Source organism: Vidua macroura, chromosome 1 (genome assembly GCF_024509145.1).
Source record: "Vidua macroura isolate BioBank_ID:100142 chromosome 1, ASM2450914v1, whole genome shotgun sequence".
NCBI classification, from domain to species: Eukaryota; Metazoa; Chordata; class Aves; order Passeriformes; family Viduidae; genus Vidua; species Vidua macroura.
This window is the reverse complement of record NC_071571.1, coordinates 14,614,725-14,637,373: the sequence shown is the minus strand read 5'-3', so window position 1 is coordinate 14,637,373 and position 22,649 is coordinate 14,614,725. Positions and strand designations below refer to the sequence as shown.

The 22,649-nt window shown below is 40.5% G+C and overlaps 1 protein-coding gene across 5 annotated transcripts in view; it reads right to left on the bottom strand.

Moving 5' to 3' along the window:
* ARHGAP12 (Rho GTPase activating protein 12) overlaps positions 1-22,029 on the bottom strand; it is a 74,900-nt gene extending 52,871 nt beyond the window's left edge. For 3 of the 5 annotated variants that reach the window (XM_053986431.1, XM_053986437.1, XM_053986443.1), the window contains exon 1: positions 15,824-16,572. In XM_053986431.1, the coding sequence (XP_053842406.1) occupies positions 15,824-16,492 (669 nt within the window). In that variant the 5' untranslated portion in view covers positions 16,493-16,572. Of the gene's footprint in view, positions 1-15,823; positions 16,576-21,949 lie in introns of those variants that run through there. The other 2 variants (XM_053986452.1, XM_053986459.1) reach the window with 1 other exon arrangement.
* Between the last annotated feature and the right edge of the window lie 620 nt (positions 22,030-22,649).

Genomic DNA, 22,649 nt, shown 5'->3' with positions numbered 1-22,649 from the left:
CTAATGACAGCTCTTCCTGTCACCTCAGAGTACAGAAAGCAGCAGTAGGATGAAAGCTAAGAGTGAAAAGAGAATGAAAAAACTGAATTCTGAAGAGTATGGTTTTTGTCAGCATTTTGAGAAAAACTGTTTTAACATTAAATCTAACACATTCAATACTTTACATATGAAGTATAAAATAAAGCATTTTCCTCACAGCATCTTGAAAAATTAAAAAATATTACTAATATTAATTTTTAGTAGGAAAACCTGGGTCAGGAATGTTGGGACTATCTTAAATCAATTTAAGCCAGGGAAGATGCTATATTCTCCTCTCTTCTGCAAACCACTAGGGTATCTCAATACTCAAAATAAGTTAAAACCCAGAAGTGTTATAAAATTATACCAGTAAGGAAAGAGGACATTTTCTCTCACCTCCCTCTGCACAACTTCCTAAAAAAGAAAAATTTAAGGACAATTTTCTTCAACCTGTAGCAAAACTAGCAGGGATAAAACAAGAGGCTACCACTGGGTCTAGTCATCCTTCCAATTTCAGACATTCCCACAAATGTGAGGAATGAGTTATGGACAATCAAGCTTTCCATATTTCAGAAAAAAAATAGGGACATACCCCCTTTTTCAGTTCACTGAGGCAGTTAACCACCAAAAATTAGTAAAATGCAAAACAAACCAGACAAGAAAATATACACAGTGCTGTACTTCGTGGAATTAATGAGTATTTTTTTCAGAACAAGCTAGTTCAAGAATGGACAAACCTACTTCCATGTCCAGAGATGGTCAAAAAGGCAGTAAAATCATCTCTACACTAAAAAGCTGTCCAGCACAGAATTTAAGTCACCCAGGGCAATACCCTGAAATGTGCCAACAAGTGGCAATAATTGTGCTTCAACTGTACTTCTCCCCTGACTGTGAATTATCAAATTCACCATCCTCAGAACTGCAGCTGTTAAGTCAATTCCCAGGTACAATTTGCAAAAACAACCCTAAAATGTTATGAGCTGGCAAACCACACATGTTTAATTAAGAGTAGTTTTACTGGACCTGTGGCCATTTCCCCCTGGTTCACTTTCACAGCTGCAGCACTGACAGGAAACTTAAAGTCATTTTTCTTCCCTGAGAAGTTGCAAATACACAAGTGATGAAACATGCTGCATTTTGTAATACAAAATAGAGGTCCTGCAATCGAAATGAACTTTGGGACTTTTGCTTAACTTCTTTATGCTTCTGAGTAAATGCAGTGCAGTCTAAAATCCAGTATTCATCCATTCAGAAGCAGTTAATTATAATTTTCACAGTACAAACAACTTCTACATGGCCATGAGGATAAAAGAAATTCCGTTGATTGTATGCTACAATAACCAAGAAAGAACCACAAAATTGCATCAATGCATAGTGCCTATAGCATGTCTATTCTATCTTACATAAAACTATTGGTGAAGGGACTAAAGCAGTGTGTCTCATGATCTAGAAACTTGTTTTAAAAAAAGGGGGAGAGAGAGTGTATGCCACAATACTCAAAAAATAATAATGAATGGGCACATCAACAATTCCCCCAGAAGCTCAGCACAGCTATCCACCCTCCAAAGCCAAAACTAAATCTGAGTATCTCTCCTCTTCCAACAATAGTCCTTAAACATAACCCAGTTACATGTTTCACACAGAAAATTACTGCATTATGTCCATTGGTATGTGCTGCAAAACAGGTGTCAGAACATGTTCCAATGGTCCCTTATGTTCTACATGGACTGCTGAGCAATTAAAAGGCTTGGTACTATCTGTGCAAGATAAAATGCTGTGCTTGCTGTAGATGCCAACTGTGAACAGGACACACACACCAAAAGTCTTATTCTAGTTTTCTGTGTGGATTTCATTCACTCAGACAAGTATGAACATCTACTGTAATCAAATGTTTAACAGAAATCCCCCTGCTTGTTTGCAGGTCCTTCTCAAACAAAGTTTGAGGTTGAAAGGCCTCCTATGAAGAGCTGAAACAAAGAGGTATGGCCTGCTAGAAAGGAGGAGGAGGTGTGTGTGGGAAGGGGGTCAAGTATTTTGATATTTGAAGTAGACTCCTTCTCCCAAAGCCTGCTGTCACAGTTATACCAATCCACAGAGGGTCTGCTAAAGATGCACTGATCATAAAGACTGCACCTGGTCTTCCCAGAGATGGCACTGCATTCAAAGTAGAGCCATTCTGACCATGAGCAGCACTGCTGGATTAAGACCATAAAAACCTTGTTTGAATTCTGGGCTCCAAGAATGAAATAAGACTCTCAGAAGTAAGAGAAATGAGTGAGAGCAGCCGTAAGTGAACCAGACCCTGCAATAAAAATAGGAAGCAGAGTTCTTTGTACATTCCTGCTCATCATGCAGACACTGGGGGAGTGGGGAAACACAGTGACCCTTCTCACTTTTCCCATGATTGTAAGACAAATTCACAACTTACTAAAAGTAAAATGAACTGACATAATTGAATTCCTTCTGCCATGCAACACCATTTTTCATTGCTGACAATAAAAACTGAAAATCATCCAAGCCCTAGGTATCAGAGATTCATTCCAATTTATCAGTAAAATGAAGGACTTATTAAACTGCCCTATAAAATAACACCTGTCCCTAAACAAAAGACAGGGAGGAAAAAGAAACAGTCAGATTCACATATCTGGCACTAACCCTCTCTGAAACTCACTCCTGATGATCCAAGTGAAAGAGGCCACACTAGCACACTGTGTGCTCCAGATTGCAAAGCATGCTCCAAAATACTGGGGGGGTGAGACATAATCTAAATTAATTTTTAAAACCCCGAATAATTTCTGTGATTTTATTTTTCACTGAAGTAGGATTTACAAAGTCTTCTGACAAGTATAAAACCATGACTAAATTTAGAGAGTACATTTAAATGAACTAAAAACATACAGATGCTTTTGTTGCAAGGAATCTATTTTGTAAAATAACATAATTTTAAATTCTAATGTAAAAGCTTTTATGTAAGAAGAGTTGTGTTGCAAAAGACACAAATAAATTACCAGCACATAGTACACAGGAATGTGTAATGGTACTCTTGTTATACAGTGTGAGGGAGTTCTGAAAACACTGTCAAACTTCATTAAGAGGAATGTTATGCTTATTCAAAATTACTAAAACATTCCAGGCTTTTTTGACTGTCCTATGCAATAAAGCAAACCTATTAGCAGTACATTATAGCTGAGATGGCAAGAATTTGCTAATAGTTTCATGCTGATTAAGCAACAGGCAGTAAGCAGTGCCCTGTGCCCGCCACAGCGAGCACAGCCCTCCCCCGTGCTGCTGAATTACAATTCCGTGCTCAGCATTCAGCGGATCAGCTGGAGCCACCATCCTTTAGAGAAGGTTCTCATTGAAACTGCAAGTATGATAAAGTATGGCAGCACTGTCTGCCAAGCTGTCAGGGGAAAAAAATGCTTTAAAGGACATGTATGTTTGCTTGAGTGTATAGTCATGCCCCTATGAAGTTGTTCTTGCAAGCTGACAGAAAGCTGGTGTTCATCTGCAGAAAACACAGGAGGAATGGAAGTTGAACTTCCTGGGAGTCTCAAGAGAAACATTAATTAATAATTAATGTATTTTGAATTACCGGATACACTAATACTTTGCTGTTTATTTCTGTGTTGTTTTCCAGCAAGATTTCCATTGAGCTCATATAAAAAGGTGAATTATGCAACTGCAGGCATTGTAGGAGCTCTGGATTCCAGGTCCCACGGGGGTCTGTAGAGTAACAGTGCTGAAAGCTGATCAGTCCATTGCCCAGAGAGCCTTCTGCAAACACTGCTGGCAGTGTCAGAGCTTATTCTGCTGGATAACTGGTAAGATTTTGCTGTTCAGCCAGATTTAGTACAACAGCTATATTAAAGATAAAAAGCTTATTGGGAAAATTTAAGTGCCTGAATAGGCTTTAGGCTAACATTGCTCCAAATGCTTTTGTCTTCACAAGAGCAGTAATTGAGTATGGAGGGTGATTAGCTCTATCTCCTAAATAACACTTACTGGAAGTGTTAGCTGTGCATTTCAGATTGCCATTGAATTGGGGATTAGAGGACAGGCAAACTACCTGGCACAGCAACAGAACAGCAATCCTAACAAAACCTCCAGTGAAGCCTCCAGCTTCAAGATGAGCCTTGCAGCCATAAATCCCCTCAGAGGAATGCAGGGAGATGTTAAACTGCTAAGAACACATACTTTCCATTTTAGTATATAGATTCATCTATTTTGAGCAGAAACTGAAGTTTTATGCCCCCTTTTGCCACGGCACTATAGAGCTTTGAGCCATACTAGCTAGCATACCAAAATCCATCTGGTAGCTGCAAGAAGTTAAAAGCATCAATTTTTTTAAAAGTCACTTGTTGTAAATCATGCCTTTATTGATATGCTTAGCATAATGCATTAATATGAGAAGATCCTGCAATGTGAAGAAGATTCAGGCAAAGAAGCTGTTTGATATGGTTTTGATGGCTTTTCATGGGCTTCTTTCTCCACATAAACCTTCCCTCAATACAGACTGAAGCTTGGAGATTACACAAAAGCCATTATCCCCACACTATTCAAATTTTTTAACATATTTAAACAATTTCAGCTAACAAGTAATCTTTTAAATGGTTAAATCAAAATTAAGATATCATGTTCTCACTCATTGTTAAAATAGATAAACTAAAATGTCATTATTTTAAAAATAATTTTTATTTCTTTTAAAAAATAATTTTCACCTAGCAGATTTCAAAGAATGGTCACCATATTAGACTTCCCTGTCTTTAAAACCCACTAGTCCCTGTATTAGATTATCCTTTATTAAATCTGTATTCAGATCCAGTATTCTCTCACATGTTTTCTGTGTAACACTGAATATAATTAGTGGGTTCTATGACAGACAGCAAGACTTTTTTTACTAGGTGCAAGACAAAGTCACTGTATAAGGACTTAGAGAGGAGATTACAATTCCATTTTCAAAGGAGACTTTGGTATTTTAGGACACTGCATTTCTTTGGAATCCTCCCTGTCTCTCAGTATATTGGAATGGGACATTCACTGGCCTGCCTGAAGCCAACAGACCTTAAGGCAAAAAGCAATAGATGGGAAAAATACTTAACATTAAAATAAATATATTTCTGTTTTTTCCAATACTTCACATGTGTTTTGTGACCAATACTTTACATGTATTTTATTTTTCCTCTGACCAGGAAAAATGCCTCTGATTTTGGCACTTACGGAAATAAGGTTCACAGTTCCACTAGAGAAGAATTTTAAAATTAAATTCCCATTATAAGTTGGGCTCTTAACAGGCTCTTTATATATTGTCACCTCCAGTATATGTAAGTACTCAGCTGTTTAGCTTGCATGTTGAGGTTTCTAAATAAACCATAAAATTGCCACATATATTAGCATCTGTCACTTATACTGGAGGGGAGAGAGATAAAAAGAATTAAGACAAAATGTCACAAGGCCTTCTAAATTCCCAAGACACTGCCTCTATTCTCAAGACAATGTATGTGCTACAGCACACAAGCAAAACTCTGAGGTTTTGTTAGGGTTGCTTGAACCCCTCAATCTCATGTATTTTAATGACTTAGGACAAAGAATGCCTCCTATTACATCACGTATAACATTTCTTTCTGGTAATGAAGGATAAAGTAGAAAACCAAGTCTCATGCCAGAGAAGACGTACAGAGAACATTAGGTCAAGACTTAGTTTAAAATTTTGCCTTAAAAGACATAATAGGATGAGCAAAATAAATAGTATCAGTTAACATATTTATATGAGCTGTTTCAAATTTTAAGCAGAGCAGGAATATTTCCCTCAGTAGCTGTTTAAGACCACACAAAAAGAAGACTGTACATAATTATGCCATGGTGCTTTTAAGATATTTTTAATTTTCAAATTTAATTGAGTTAGAACAGGCTATGGTCACTCCAATTTTAACACTGGGATTCTGTTTTGCAAAAGTATACTGAATAGCAGGAGGAACAATTTTAGAAATCTATCCAACCCATGGTGCCTAACTTAAAGAAGTTAGAGATTTTTTAAGATCACTTTTGAAGGCTTTTTAAAATGCTAAAGCCAAGTACACAATTGTACAGACTTTTCTCAAAATCCCAGAAATACTCAGCAATAGATTATATGTACTGCTTATAGCAGAATTAAGCAAAGCAATTAAATTCTCATGGGAATCTCAACCAGGTTGCATCTTTTTTTCTCTCTACAACTACTGAAAATAGAAGTATTTGTTCTTTGATTGTATTTCTTAGTCTGTTTCTCTCTACTTGCAGACAGTTTGTTGGCACCCAGTGTAAGGACAGAAAGCATTAAACTCTCAGCCATGCATTTCTGCAGTTTTTCTTCCCCTTTATTTTCCTTACACTAGCAAGAATGTCTTTCATTTCCAATAACAGCTATTTCTGCAAATCAGTTTCTAGAAAAAGAAGTATACCTTTTTCATTGAATTTTGTTTTTCAACATGAAAATGTTGAAGTAACTCTGCAACTCCCACTTTACTTCAATGAATATTAAACCAGCAATTTTTGTTTCAGATGGCAGTTAAGAAGATATAAAAAGATTCAGCATTTGTGGAATTTTATTTACTTTATAATTCTGAGGCTGCACTCAAGCAGACCCAACCATACCAAGGACAACACAGAAGGCTGGCTCGGGGCTCAGATCACCATTTAACATAACACTTTGAGAAGCAAAGCATCAGTTTATGGATAGACAGTAATGATATGAAAGCAGGACAAGCACACACAATTCATAAGACCACCTATGGGCACTGAATTTAAATACAGCCCTTCAAGCTACTTTCCTCAGAAAATTAATTGCACAGAAAGAATTTGTCAATGTAGTACCATCTCAGCACAATGTTCACTTCAATTGTTTTAATAAGCAGCACACCAAGGACCTGCAACAGCTGGAAAGAGCTGTTTCACAGCCCTCTCAAATGCTGTACAGGGAATCATCACACCTTGGGTTTGGACACAATCTGCTGAGGCTTTATTTACAAAAGAAAAGAAGAAGACTAGTTTAGCGCTAGATTTTTAGCATAACACTCAGGATTTGGATTTTTCTCTTTTTTCCATAAAAGAAAAAAATATGCACAAGCCCAAGTACCTATCCAAGTTTTGCTCAACTGATAGTTACAGTAGCAACTTATGAACTAGCAAAGAGCAAAAATGGACACAATACAGTTTTTACATATATAGTTAACTGAAAAGTAAACAAAATTTAAAAGTAAAATTTACACCTTGCTGGAGCACAACCCACAACCTTGTGAAACACCATGACAGGTCGCCCTTTGAGACTGAAGCATGGAAGAATAAAAAGAAAACCTATCTCTAGTTGAGCATCCCTCACCCTGTGTGTCTCCTCAGGCAGTCACATAAGCACGACCCTTCAGGCTGGCAAAGGCAAGAAGAATGAAAGCAAGGGAAGATGGAGGCTCTAGCTTTTACTGAGGAGGTTGCAGTGGGTGACTGATGAGGAGCTGCCAGGGACACAGGCGAGCAGATGAGCTCAGTGAGCAGATGAGAGTTGGGCAGAGGGACAGAGGGACAGCCATGTGTGTGTGACCACTGGGACCCTAGCAGGGCCACACTGCCTCTTCCCACGCTCCTGCTCCCTGCCTAAGGCAAGGCAGCCACAGAGCCTGGCTGTGAAAGCTTTCCCAGGAGGAAGCATTGCAGTGCCCTGGCACAGCTGGTGGGCACCAGTACCCTGGGGTAACACATACTGCAGCAGGAACAGCACAGAGCCTCAGGGAAGCATGAAAATGCCATTACAAGTTAGAGTGCAGCACCCGGGAGAGATGAACAGAACAAAGTCACAGCCAGGACAAGTGGACTTATCTGGATGACAGAAAAAAGACAGTACTGATGAGTACATCTCATGAAGTTGTTGTGAGAAAGCTTAAAGTTGGTAGTCACACTATATGAGGTGCAAATCAAGATCAAAGTGCTATCAAACAGAACAGCTGCCCCTGTTTGTTTTTTTTTTATATCTCATATATACAGAGAACATAGGTATACAGATATATATACCCACACACATACATAGTCCCCTGTGCCTAAAGCACAATGCAGTTATGCATAACAAACATCTATTCATTTTTCCAGCTGGATGAAGGTACCCAAAAATTGATAGTGCCAAGCATGTTGATAAATCTTCACTGGTGGGGTCTGGGGGGAGGAGGGAAGCACCTGTATACAATTTCAACAGGAAAAACAGTCAAATCAAAGTCACTTAACAACCTCATTTAGTGTTGCAACACTTTAGTGCAGGACAAAACTTCTTCTAAATACTTAAACCCCAATAGTTATGTGCAACACTGCAACATTTCTGTTGTACCATGAATCCTTTCCAAACAATATCCCGGTGATCCTTCAAGCTCTCTAGAAAATAAATGAGCATGCAATATTACTAGACATGTTAAACAACCAGCTGAGAGTCCAGAAAGTTTGCTAACTGTATTTTTGTTTTTATCAGACATAACATTTTATTACAGTAATGCATAAGCACACTTGTTGCCTGAGTCCCATCACACCAGTGACAGTAAAAAGGCAAGTGTGCCCTCGAGTCCTTCAGATCTGCTGACTCTGCACTAGACTGAGACTATCCAGGCTGCCATAAAGGAGTTCCTTACAGGCTACACTCGTCACAACACTGCCCAGGCCAGCACTACCACCTCCCTGCAGCACCGGAAATAAATATTTGTAGAGCCAGGTGGTGACTAGAGCAGCAAAGTGATTCAGCTGAACAATCCACAAAAGCAAAAGACAGCAACTGTGTACACTACACACTAGCAGAAAACAGACAGAACTCTGCTCTTCAGCACTGCATTTAAACAAAATACAGGGAAGTTACTAGATGATCTGAAGATCATCCAGAAGCCTTAGGTAAACTATTTTAAAAGGTAATAATTAAAATTATATTATTTAAATTCAAAATGTAATACGTAATTTCAGATTTAAAATAGGAGTCCAAGTTTCTAATCATGATTTTGATTATAAGCAGAAGGTAAAGCCAGATAATTTAACATCAAAACTCAACAGAAGCAATAACCTAAATTAATTCAGACAGCTCCTCAACTTCTAGCTTTCATTTACAAAACTTATCAGACGGAAAACTAGAATGAATTAAAATACAGACTCCAAACACCTATGCAAGTCTTCACAGCATCACTGTACACAAGCTCCAATCTCTGTAAAAAGAGTTTACGAAGATAGGACAAACTATCAAAAGATGGGGGGAAATATACCACAATTGCCTTTTTCAAGATAAGAGAGGCCAGCAACTGCATGTTATTTAGAACACAGAAACACCATGAAATTTGCATTCTGCATTTTCGTTCTGCGCCATTTCCTACTACTGACGTTCTCTATGCTTGTTTGAATGCCTCTCTGCACTAACCTAGCAGATGCATATCTACCAGAATAGAACTATAATCAACTAGAAATCTACTGTCTTTCCCAAGAACTAGGTCAGAAGTCCTTTTAAGATAGGCTAAATTCAAAATGGATACAAATATTCTAATAGTATGTTGTCCAGTTACTCATAATCATGGAAATCATTTGAAAATCCTCAGTTCTTACTATCCTGAAAGACTGTTTTGTCCAAATGTATTGTCCTTAGCTTTAGAACAAACTCCACATAAAGGCAAAACCCATTTGTCTGTACCGTTTTTAAATCAAACATACCTGGCAAGGCACGTCAGAGACACATCAGCTGTGTGGGTGCTAGATATGCACAGATTCTGCTTTGTGGTTTTTTTTTTTAAGTACAAATGTCTACTATTCCAGAGAGCTGCCTAAAAAAAGGAAAAAAGTGTTTTGCATTTTATTCTACAGAGTCATACGTTCCCTGATGTTTTGTCACGCTGCTGTGAAACAAATGATACTTTCTTTAGGATTCTACAGAATAACAGCACCTTTGTTCTATAGGCAAGCACTGCAATATTAAACGACTGCCTAGATCGTAACCAGGTGAAGACGTAGCAAAAGCCATTGTTTGTACCCAGAGCCAGAGTTATGTGAGAGAACAAGATATGATCAAATATTCTGAAAACAATCTCAAGCAGAGTTTTACCTATTACAGTCCTTTCTGTGTCTGGTGGTTCCCTACTGCAAATGACAGAAGCACTGCCAACAAGAAAAAGCAAGTACCCAGTATCTCCAGCTGCTTTCAACTTAGGCAGCAGTGAGACAAAACACCCATTCCTTTTTCTAGGGCTGCTTTCCTGTTTAAGCATTTACTCCACCATCCCTAAAGACTCTGTCATCACCCTGCTGAGGCTGGCACTTGGCACGAATTCAAAAGAAAAGGCAGGTGGGACAGCATGCACCAGAACTCACACATTGCACACTAGAAATTATACTTTTCTAGATAAAAATAGCAAAATCAATTCCATATTATGACTATTATTCCTTAAGCAGCGCAGCTTGAGCTTCATTTGAGCTAGGAAATAATTCTACCAGGATAAAAGCCACAGGTTTATTCATCTAAATCAGTGCCTTCGAAGCTCCATGTCATCATTTTCTACATGAAATTAGGGTAAATAGGGGTGCAAGAGTCAAAGACTGTGTTGGCACTTGAAGAATTTTGACAGTGCACTAGATGTTTGCTTCAAGTCTGAAAGCCCAACACAAAGCTGCATGTACCAAGTAGATCTGCAGCTTACTTAGCTGAGCATTCCAACACCAGTATTAGAACAAACCAGTCAACTAAAACCAACTTGTCTCACAGGTCATGATTTTCTGACAACTGCCTTACACAGATAACACTGGTGCTTGCTGTTTATTTTTTTAAGGAAGGTCAATCTGATTTGCAGCAGAGATGTGTAGAGGAGCATACGGGATATGGGCTGCAGGCAGTGTTAGTGGCACACAAGGGCTGCTCATTTTAGGGCACCTAAATCCAGATTTACTCACCTGGACCAAGAGGGAGAACTATCAGCAACCTGACTCGCATATTAAAACTACAGAGGCCGAGCTGATCACAAACAGCAGCACTGTAAAGTGAAACTATCCAGACCTGTTGACACTGTGTAGGAAAAAAAAAACACCACATACAAAAAAACAGCCAGGAAAAATATTCCCTAATATTATCTGTCCAGAACCTCTGAGTTATTAATCTAATTTAGCAAATATTTCGAGCTGTTTATAAAGCTCTAGCAGCAGCTACCGAAATCACAGAAAAAAATATATTAAATTAATGTTTTATAAAACTCCTTAAATTATAAAGCTTTTAGTTCCTTGTCATTGAAAGTTATTCTTCACCTCATTATAATGTGCATATTTCAGCATTTAACATCATTAGAATAACAAATGCTGTTTTGCAGAAGGTAAGAGACTAAAGGATGGTACTTAAAACATAATTCAAACTATTACATTATACATATCACCATGAATCTGCAAACATGTTCAGTTTTATTAAGAAAAAAAATCTTGCATGCTTCTTTCATATTGTCAATTACTCATCTCTTGGACAAATGAATGAATTAAAAAAAAACAGGATGACATTTCTTATCATAGAAGCAAACGGATTCTGTGCCCCGCAAAACAGTGATAGCCATTTATTTCAGAGATTTAATGTTTCACCAGCAAGGCAGTCTAACACTAATGATTTGCCACAGTCTTTCAACTAAGTGACAAAGTCAAGAACGCCAAGACCTCCAGAAGATATGCTGTGACACCCACAGAAAGTGTTTTGTTCTCCTGACTAAAAAGTTACTGCAATCCCACAGAAATTGCAGAGGCAAGACAGAAAGAGCTCTTTAAGATCTTTACTACTCAGAATTAATCAAAGCAAAACAGCCATCCTAGTGATAATCCCCTTTAGTGCTTCACAGTTTATGCAATAGTCAATTACTAAAGAGGATGAAAGACAGAACAATCTTTGCAAATAGGTCACTGTCTATATTTATAATGATTAAAACCAACCTGTTGCTAAAAGTAACTTTTAATAAGCATAAAAAGTAACATTTAGACAGTGCCATATATTTACTCTTAAATACATTCTACATCTCCTACCACAAACGAGGAGGTAACATGCATCAGAAACATAGTTATTTCCCATAGGTTATGCATTAGCATTGCCAAAAGCAGATTTTAATTGCTGTCTGTAATTCCAAAGTATCATCCTCAAAGATATCACCTAAACATTCTTGACATGATCTCTGAACTTACCCAGCTCTCTCCCTGTCTGCACACCTTCTCTCTCAAAACTTGACAGGAAAGCAAGCATTGCCCAGGGTGCTTTTTAAAGACTACTTTTAATGTCTTCTTCTTTTGCCTCAGCTTTTCCCGTCAGTTTAGGCATGCCTGAACGTGTAAGTCCTTTTTTTTTTTTTTTTTTTTAAACTTCAGAACAATTACCCAGGTCTCTGCTTCTACTGCATACTGCTCAGACATCCCATCTGCTTCTTTCAAGTACTGTCCATATCTGCTAAAGAATCATTCTTTCGGAACTTTCCTTCTCCCCTACATCCTTGGCCTCCCTGAGAAATATTTTTGCCCTTTCCTTGGGATCAGGACATGACACCTGACACCATTTTCCTAAAATTTTATTGATCTTAATTGATTCTCACAGCTTTGAGTGCCACCATTGTCTCAGTGATTCTTACACCCAGCTGTGCATTCACTCAAACCATTTCATTCAGTTCCAATTCGACCTGCAATTACTGTCAACACCAGAGATTTAAATCTGGTTAAACTGAAGCTTGTTTTCTCTCAAGCCCTACTTCCTCTAATTACCTCCAGCTTCCTACAGTTCAAGTCCACAAACTAACAGAGGGTTCTCACAATGCCTTATCCACCAGAGTGGCAACCAACTGTTGTCATTTCTTTGCATAAAATGTCAAGAATGTTCATTATCCAGTCCTGAGGTTTCTCTCAACCAAACCCCTTGCTACATCTTCATTAGCAAATACTTCTGCTCACACTGCCACCTCTCTGTCCTTTACTTCACATATTTCATCTGCTAAAAAATCCTTCCTTTATGAATTACTTTGGAGGCTCTGGATCTTCCAGTATTTCTGCAGCCATCAAGCCTATGACTTCAAGGCCATACAGCTGCAGAACCTGCACTTCATTACTGGAAAGGAGGAGGAGGATAATCTTCAGGAAATAATGTAACCACTTAGAAAGATCTCACAAGAGAAGCATTCCTCTGTATCTCATATATTTGCACTCAAGGGCAGTGAAAACACACTGAAGGCTAAAGCTGAATGCTATCACCTCAACACCACCAAAAAATTACTTACATGAAGGCATTATTAAGGTAATTCTAGCTTCTAATCTTACAAATTTAAGAGAAAACACCTGTAGCTTAGAGTTTATTATAATGCAGACCGCATAAAACTGAACTTCACAGCAGGCAGGGGAGGGAGAAGCAGTCAGTCTTGTGAAGTGAAATCCTGTTTGTGCGTGAAAGCCAGGAACTTGATGTTCTCACTACAGACTAAGAGCAATAAAAACAGCTTTCTGAGCCATTAATTTCTACACAGCTGATTTCTACTAAACAATGCTCATTATTGAAAGACTTCTAAAATAACTGCCAAGCTGTTCCAGTGAGAAGGCTGGCACTCTGAGCATCTAGACCGAGCTAACGGTGACATCAGTTCTACCACTGCTTTAATCCCCACGGCTACTAAATGTCAAACATTTTCATTGCACTTAAAGAGCTTGCAATTACGCACCAAGAGATTAAGTTACAAAATAAGGCAAACTGCAAGGCATAGCAAGCATCCGCATTCTTGTTGCCCAAGATTCTCCTGATGGCAAGTGAAACTGCCAAGCATTTTCCACAGCCAAAATGTGGCATTTTTAGCATTTGTTATTCTTAAACACTGTGAAAACTCCCCCCTTCAGACCTCCCATAACACAGTGTCTACAATACATGCACTGCTGCCCCGCTCAATTTATAAATCAGTTGTAGCATTGAATAAAGTATAGTGGCAAGAGGGGAGAATGGTGAAAAGATTAAGCGTCACTGCATCAAGAGGCACAAAGTCCAGTGGAAACTGAGCTGCAGGCCATATATTTATTATTGACAAAAGACACCCATGTAATATTAATTCCATCTGCTTTAGAGAAGAAAATGCATCAAATTATAGTCAACACAGAAGAAAGAACTGTCCTACCATGTAATATAAATTTTAATGTGGTAAACTATTTAAATTAGGATATACTTTCTAAACATTACTTGGTATTTTCATAATTTGTTTGACAATTGATTAATATGGCAGTAACATGCCAACACACACTTCTAAAATAAATATCTAGTAATCACTTTATCGTGCCAAGTTCTAAGCGGTTCATATCAACTACTCTGAGCTAGGGCAGTGCTATAAAGAAAGTGTAAGAAAGCTCATAGATTCTCACACTGCATAAGAAACGTATCACTGAAGAAAATAAATTAAATTCAGTAATCCTATTCATTCCATAATATTTGTGGGAGAGGCGATGAATTTAAAATCAACATAAAATATACACATATTAGAGACATGATGCCCCATAACTATAGAAACTCTGAATATCAAGAATGAGGCCAAGAATATAGTAGGATATTGAAAAGCTATAGATTCTGAGTATTTCGATAAATACACATACACACAGTTCAAGACTCTGTAATTCACCTAATCAATCTTGTATCTTTAAGTTTTTCCCATACCGACTCATTCCTAAGCAGCTTTGTCTTCATTGTCTCTTATTACCAAAGTACTGATTCACAGCTCTCCATGGTAAAACTTTTCATATTTAAAGTTAGCATCAAGTTTGATTTGAGATACTCTGGTACTCTGAACACATGCTGCCAAGTGGGATTTACTGTAACAATCAGTTTCTATCCAAGCAAAAACAGTTTCACACTACAGATTATGTTCAAGAGTAGGGAGCTTTGAACAGAATTTAAAATAATTGAACATGTCCCTACAGAAAGACAGGGAAGGTAAGTGTGAGGTGGAGGAATTATCTACACACACACACATATATAAATATGGAACTATGTGTATGCACACATACATCACTGGTTTAAGAGCAAACCTGGATTACAAACTACTAATTAACTTGGTTACCCGTACCAGAAGTGACCTGATTAAGCCAGAGTTCTAATCTTTTGATGGGGGAGGGGGATGCCTGTTAAAAAAAAAAATTGAGACAAACTGCTTTACCAAGGACAAAGGCCATCAATGCTCAGTTTTAGCCTGAAGTAGGAGTACATCATTCCTGAGATTCTTCCATACTAATTAACAAACTCACATGTTTTGAGTTTTAATCCAGAGTAAAGTTGTGAGAAGCAGAATTGGCAGGGTTGATTCATTAAAACAGTTTACAAATAAAATAATCAAGCCAGAAATTCAACTCCATGTAAGTCTTAAATGTAATTAAACCCACTAAGAAATTAATTTACAGTTCTTATGTTATCTATACACACTTAGGGAAAACTGACAGTAACTTGCACTATTACTTCAACAGGCCAAGTCATGAGAAGTTAAAGCAGTAGGCTCCCTTCCTCTCAAAGAAAATATAACCCAAACTCTGTGTCATATTAAAACAATTTTAATATGGAAACACCATTGTTCTTTAACTTTAAATCACAGAATAATGTAAATGGAATCAATTCCTATAGCACAGAAATTCTGCAAGAACTAAACGCAAAAATGTTTCGGTTTTAGTAACAATTTCATGTTAAGAGAAGACATTTTTGTTTGAACAACTGGAAATTTTTGGGAATAAGTCTCAAAACAGTAGCAGACAATTATGGCAATAACAAAAATAAACCAGATGTGGGGGCCATTTTTTAGCTTACCTGCACTTGTTCTGTGGAACTACTACTGAGTTCATCTCCAGACTCCGAATCTTGGTGAATTTTTTCTGAGCCTTCTCCTGCTGAATCACAGGACTGTTCATGCAAAAAGCTGGTCTTCTCTATTTCCAAGAACTCTGGGCATGGGAAATGACCCATGGAAATGGTTCTAAACTGATTGGAAACCTTGGGAGATTGCAACTCATTGTTTAGTTTTCCATTGTTCTGGGTAAGGTCCAGACTCAAACCAAAAGTTTGACAGGGGCTATTGTTCGGTCCCAGATTTTGATTGGCATCTCGAACTAAGCAAGACACTTGAACTGGAGAAGATTTTCCAAAACTAGAAAGCTCTGGTGACTTATTCACATTTTCTGTTGATCTCTGTAATCCATGTGTCAACTTCAAGGTGTTATTTGGCAACATGCTCGCCTGCTTCACAGGTGGCATCAGTGCTTTCCGGGGTATTTCCTTCACATATTGAGCTGGCACATAAAAGGGTTTGGAATTTTCATCTCTTTTGACTTGCCACCAATCATCATTAGTCTTTTTCACTAAGATGTATTTCTCCCCTTGCTTGATCACAATTTTCTTGTCCTTGGCCTCATACTCATAGTCATACTCCACTTGAATGTAAAATTGTCCTGGAAGCATCTTCCCGCCCTTATCAGCCATTTCTATTTGAAAAGATTTCACCTTTTCAGACAAAAGGTAAGCGACATTCTGTTTCAGTGTTATTTTCCTATTAATGTTCAGAGCTGTAAGAAAAAAAAAAAGTATATGTAATCAAGTGGCTGTTAAAGAACACTTTGGATAAAAATATTTTTTTAAAAATCCTGCCTACTTAGACTAATTGATGGGAAAATGCAGTATTTTCAGGTATCTTTCTGAGCGTTGAAATAAAAAAAAAAAATCAGTAGAACAACTTGGATCACTGATTGAATGGTCCTATTCACACAAGCCTCCTGCTATCAAGAGGCTCATTAGCTTCATTAATTATTTAGTTATTATTTCTATTACTGATTAACATTGATCATTGGGGATTTGGTGAGGGGGCTCATCTGAGTCACTCTCTTGCTTACATATAGGCTTAATTTCTTAAATAAACTATTAATACACTAGTTTTAATCAAAATATTTCAAAGAAGACTTATTTACCTCACAGAAAACCTGATCTAACCAAATGTTTAAGGGCTAGATCTTAAAATGCAAACAAAAACCTCCACAGTGACAAAACAGGATTATGAACCAAAATGGGTAATGAAACAATTAATAATACATGAAAATTCTGAAAAGTTCTTTTCAGCATCTCTATAATTCAGACAACTGCCACTGCATCCACACCCATGAACAAATTCTCTCTATTTAATCATGTAGTATCAATGTCCAAATTCATGGGTGCATAAACATTAGTCTTGCCAACTTGCTCTGAAAACAATATAGTAAAGTAATATGAAAGATAGGATTTTTAACTTTGAAAATCAAAGCATGTAAGATCTCCATCATTCCCACAGAAAGTAGGAGAATTCAAGTAAAATGCTGCCATATTTAGTCTTATGAAGATTAACAAACACATCTTTTTATTTTTAAATGCATGTTTCATGAATGAGAAAAGTTATGTAGAAACTTGCAGCTCTGCAAGTTAAGACTTTGCGATGAGATTTGTACCTTCACCCTGCCACAGAGCGGAACTAATGCAATTCCATGCAGGCACACACATGCAGAGGGAACTCAGCTGCTAAACGGGACTAAGAACAGAAACAAAAACAGAAAAGAACTTCTGGGGAGATCTAAAGCAGAAACCACTAAGGATCATTCAATTTTCTTTTGCCATTTCTGTTATCTGATCTGAGCCTTGAAAAAATACATTTGCCTCATAACTCAGAGACAAAGTAGAAGGTAAAAAGCTAAGGTATTACATCAAGACAGAAGTGCCCATCTTTAATCTGTGTCTCTCTCCCACAGACCATCTTCTTTTACTTCCAAGAAGCATTTCCTACAGGTAGCTAGGAAGCCACCATTTTCCAGGTTCCAAACAGAATCACTAAGTCAGATTAACAATTTTATCAAAGACTTAACAGAAGGAATGATGGTACCACATTCAACAAAACTGACAATAGGAACAGTAAAAAGAATGCTAGGATTCTGGTGTTTACTCTCTACCATAAAATGGTACGTTGACATTCAAAGTCTATTTACAGCCTCGGTACAAAGCAACTTGCTTACCTGCTATTCTACATAAATAGGTGTTTTTAAGTGCAGCTCTGCAGTTGTTTAGCAACAACAGCAGAAGGTAAACATGAACAAATTGCAGCCATTCCCACTCTCTTCCTAGTTTTGAAAGCTCTGCCATGCAAATGCTATTTTTTTCTTCTTAGCAAACCTGACTCCTTCCAACACTTCTTCAAAGCTGCTACCAATCCTTTTCATGGCTTCCAGGTCAGACATCAGAAAAATGCAAGTCTTACCAAGCTGCAGTATACCTCAAATCTCTGTTTCCTCAAAAAGCTGAACCATAGGATAAGGATCCATTCAAAATCTCTTTCTCCCACACAGAAACCAAAGAGGACATAAGCCTCTGGTTTCCCACAGGACTAACGAGTGTTTAAAAGCTTGGATTTTTCATTCCTTTTTTGCTGGTTCCATATGACTATTTATTGAGAATGCATGCTTAACATTTTCTCAAGACAGAAAGGTTCAACAGGTTGCATGTTATGTTTTAAAAAAAACAAAATTTTGAATACTACAAGTTAAATAAAACAACTACTACAAAAATAGCTCTACCCACTTTTTAAGTCAGTTTTGCAGCCTAATGCCTTTCCAAAAAATAACAACAAAAAAGAAATAACAAAAATAAGCAGCACAATTTTTGGTCCTTCATCCAAGCTGCAAAATTATCAAGTCAATAGCAAACATTTGGTAATGTTGAACATATGATTAAAGAGAGACAGACTGTGTTCAGCCAGAATACTAAAACAGTTTTACAAACATATCACATCAACAGGATTGAACAAGGCTCTAATTCTCCTCCTCAACCCAAAAAGGCAAGAAATATGTATGGTATAGATGGGAAATTAAGCCTGTAGATCAGCAAACAACTACCATGGCCTTGATTTCACAGATTCAAATGCATTAATTTTTGTTTTGCTTTAATTTTTTTAATGCAGCTCTTGTGTCACAAAAGATAGACTGCCTGTACTCTCCGTGCAGCCCAGGGGACAGCTAATTGTAATGCCCTTTCATGAAGCTGCCTCATAGAACACAGTTTAAAGAGCCACAGGAGCCTTGGTCAAACCTCTGCTGTAAGGGGCTCACAACAACGCAGGTGTGAATGGACAATATTGACACTTGGACTGCTGACTTCACTGTGCTACTAGTCAACAGCTGAAGTGATACCTGGTCAGTTCTTGTAACCTCACAGTATTTTTTATTCCTTACCATTTACCTGTCATGCTCAATGGCATCCACATTGTTAAAGAAGGTTGAATTCCTCTAATTAGAGAATGGTAAGTATGAAAAATCATTTACTTCCACAGAGAACATCTGTAAGCTTTCATACCTTAAATAAGTAACACCTTAAATAAAGTCTCAGTACCTGATTGAGAGATTAGTAACAAATGGCCTCACTAAGAAAACCTATGTTCATGAACACCAAAAAAGACTCAGACCTCGCTTTTCTCCTGGTGAAGAAAACCCCAGTCGCAACTGGCAAATGATCTAAGGTGGGTCACATCCCCACGAGAACGCACAAGCCACCATTTCACGGAGCATTCCCGCTGTCCCACGGGAGCGAGCCTGGCGATGGCAGGCACGGCACCGGGTGCGGCAGCCGGTGCGAGAGAGGCGAGCAGGGCTTTCACTCGACACCGGGGCAGAGAGATCCCTTCGGACTCCGGCTGCCGATGGAACCGTTCCCATCTCTTACTCAGCTAAGGCTGAGTAAGGCTGGCAACCCTGGGTGTTCGCAGAGGTCAGCTCCTCCCTTCCCCCATCCCTCCGCCCGCGGGCGCGCCCCTGCCCGGGCCGGCCCTGCCCCAGCGGCTCCGCTGCTCCCGGCACCGGGCCGGCCCTGCCCGCTCCGCACTCGGGGCTCCGGGGAACTCTCCCCACAAGCGGGTGCACACGCAGCACCAGGGGTTCGGCATGCCAACACTTGCCTCTAGCTACACGTTTATGTGAGTCCCCACAAAACGAGACCGTTTTTATCTAGACCCGATGTGACAGCTCCAATCACCCCCAGACAGGCAGCGTTCGGAGAGCTGTAGGTCTGCTCAGAGCTCAGCCTTTCCTGGAGCAACCTAAACCCTGCAGCTGCACCCTCATCTCCTTAGAGCACCCAGTCTTAACTACAGAATGATGCTCTCTGGGTTGATCCTGAAGTCCATACAAATGCTCGAAAGAAGCACGGTCCTAAGACACAGAATCATAAATATGACCATATATGATACACATATAGTACGCTCATGTATCGTATGAGATATGATCACCCCTACCTTCAGCATTATCCTAGAATTCAAGACTCACCCCCACCCTCTTTTTTGAAATTATCAGGCACAGAGCATTTACTTCTCATCTTCCAGAACCAGGTAACTGAGTCTTGGGAAATAACCTAAAATGCTTTTTGCTATTTCTTTTATTTCCTCTAGGGAAAAAAAAAAAAAAAAGCCCTTACTGGGGACAGGGAATTGTTACTTACTGTCCAATACAAGCAGATGATAAATTGTTAAAAATGCTACTGAGTACCAACAGATCGCCTTAAATTTCTTTGTGTGACCTTGTTCACAGCGTCCTACAAAGCAGGAGCAGTTGACTTGTGTAATCTTTTTCCATTTTCAGCATCAAACTTCACCCACTACTGAAATGAACCCTTCTGCAGTGCTGATACAGAAATAAACTCAATTATGAAGGCTAAATTAAGATAAATTCTTAACAGTTCAGGCCAGATGAGATACCCTGGCTACACCTCAATAGATTCCATGATTCTGCTTCTCCCTGGGCAGTTTTCTTAGGGGTTCAGGCTGTATCTGCATGACCACTGCCTGGGAGACTGGTCCCTTGTCAAACTTCAACCCCATTCATACCTTTCTTCCCAAGGGGGCACCACTGCTTGTCCAGCACACATGACTCCTCAGCCAGTATTTTCCTGCAGACCAGTCCTCACCAACGCCTGCAAGAGCCACCCTCTGCAAAGCATGCACTGAGAGCATGCAGAAGTTGCATACAAATAGAGGCAAATGGAAACGAGAGATACAAACAAAACACACACAACTTACAGGCTGTACGAAAACAAGCTTAGCCCTTCGCTCTTTCTTCAAACAGTTAGAAATGGAGCACTACTTGCAAGTAAACTACCTACCCGGAGCTCACACGTCTTTAAACGCTAGAGGCATAATAAGCAACCATTTAATAACTGCCCGTGACTCAGAGCACTGAATAAGCCATGCATTTTAAACAAGTGTCAGGACAACTTTTCAGCGCCGCTGCAGCCCGCGCCCCCCCTCCCCCCGCTCCCTCCCTGCCAGTCCCGCTCGCTCCCGGTGCGGGCTTTTGTTAAGTTGTTGACTGCGAGGACCGGCTATAAATAGCGCGGCACGGCCGCCCCGACCAGCCCGGCCCAGCCACCCCAAGTTACCGCGCTCAAGTTCACCCAAGGGCGGCAGATCCCCCCGGCCCGGCGGGGGCGCCCGGGAAGGGCGGCGGGGCCGCCGCTGCCTCCCTTTGTCTCCCGCAGGTGAGCGGGCGCCGCTCGCACACGGCAGCGCGGGCGGCCCGGCCCCGCCGACCCGGCAGCGCGGCCCGCGGCAGCGCCCAGGTGCGGAGCTGCCTCCCGGAGCCGCCGACTCGGCGCTCCCGGCGCCGCCCGCGGAACGGAGCCGCCGCCGCCGCCGGGAGCAGCGCGGGGCGGCGCCGCCCGGACCCCCGGCGGGCGCGGGGGGCGCTCCGCGAGGCGCCCCAGGAGAGGGAGGGCGGCAGGGCGGCGCCGGGGGGCTGCGGCCCCGTGCGCCGGCCCGGGCGCGGACGTGCCCCCGCGGGGCCGCCCGGCCCTGCCCGACCGTCCCGGCGGCGGCAGCGCCATGCTCGTCCCGGTCCCCGCCCGCCCCGGCGGGCCGAGGGGAGCGGCGCAGCCACCCACCTGCCGCCCGGGCCCCGCTCCGGCTGCGGCGGCTCCTGCTCCGCTCCCGCCGCGGCCCCGGCGAGTGTCGGCTCCGGGGCACGGCGGCGTCACCGCGGGTCACGTGCCGGGGCGGGCCCGGGCGGGGGTGGGGCGGGGGCGGTGCCCGGGACCGCCCGGCCCCCGGCGAGAAATCGGTGATCGCGGCGGCGGCTCCGTCCGTCCGTCCTGCTGCCCACCTCACCGTGAGCTGCTGGAGTGCTCCGGTGCGGCGGCTGGGGCGATGCCAACAGCTCCCAGCTAACGCGGTGTGTGAAATACCCAGGCCTTTCTGTCCCTGGCGAAACGAACAGAGGGAAAACAAAAACCACACACCTTCCTCGCTGCAAACAGGGGTCGGTCTGACGGTTTAATAGATGATACCTGAAGAAACCACATTTTTTAAACAGTTGCCCAAAAAGAAATAATAAGAAAGAGTCCTTGACTCTGATTTCGAGTTAACTTGCTTGGTATCTTGTACTATATTAAAAAAAGTTTTCAAACATTGTTTGAAAATATTGAGGTGGCCTTCATAGCATTTTCAAATTGTAAGTAATCTTATCTTTCTCTTTGAAAAAGCAGTATCTGGTTCTCTTGGTTGCAAAGATAACCTTGAAAGCATGAACGACTGTAACTGATACAGTGGTATCTGAATGCATCTGCAAACAGCCTGAAACAATGG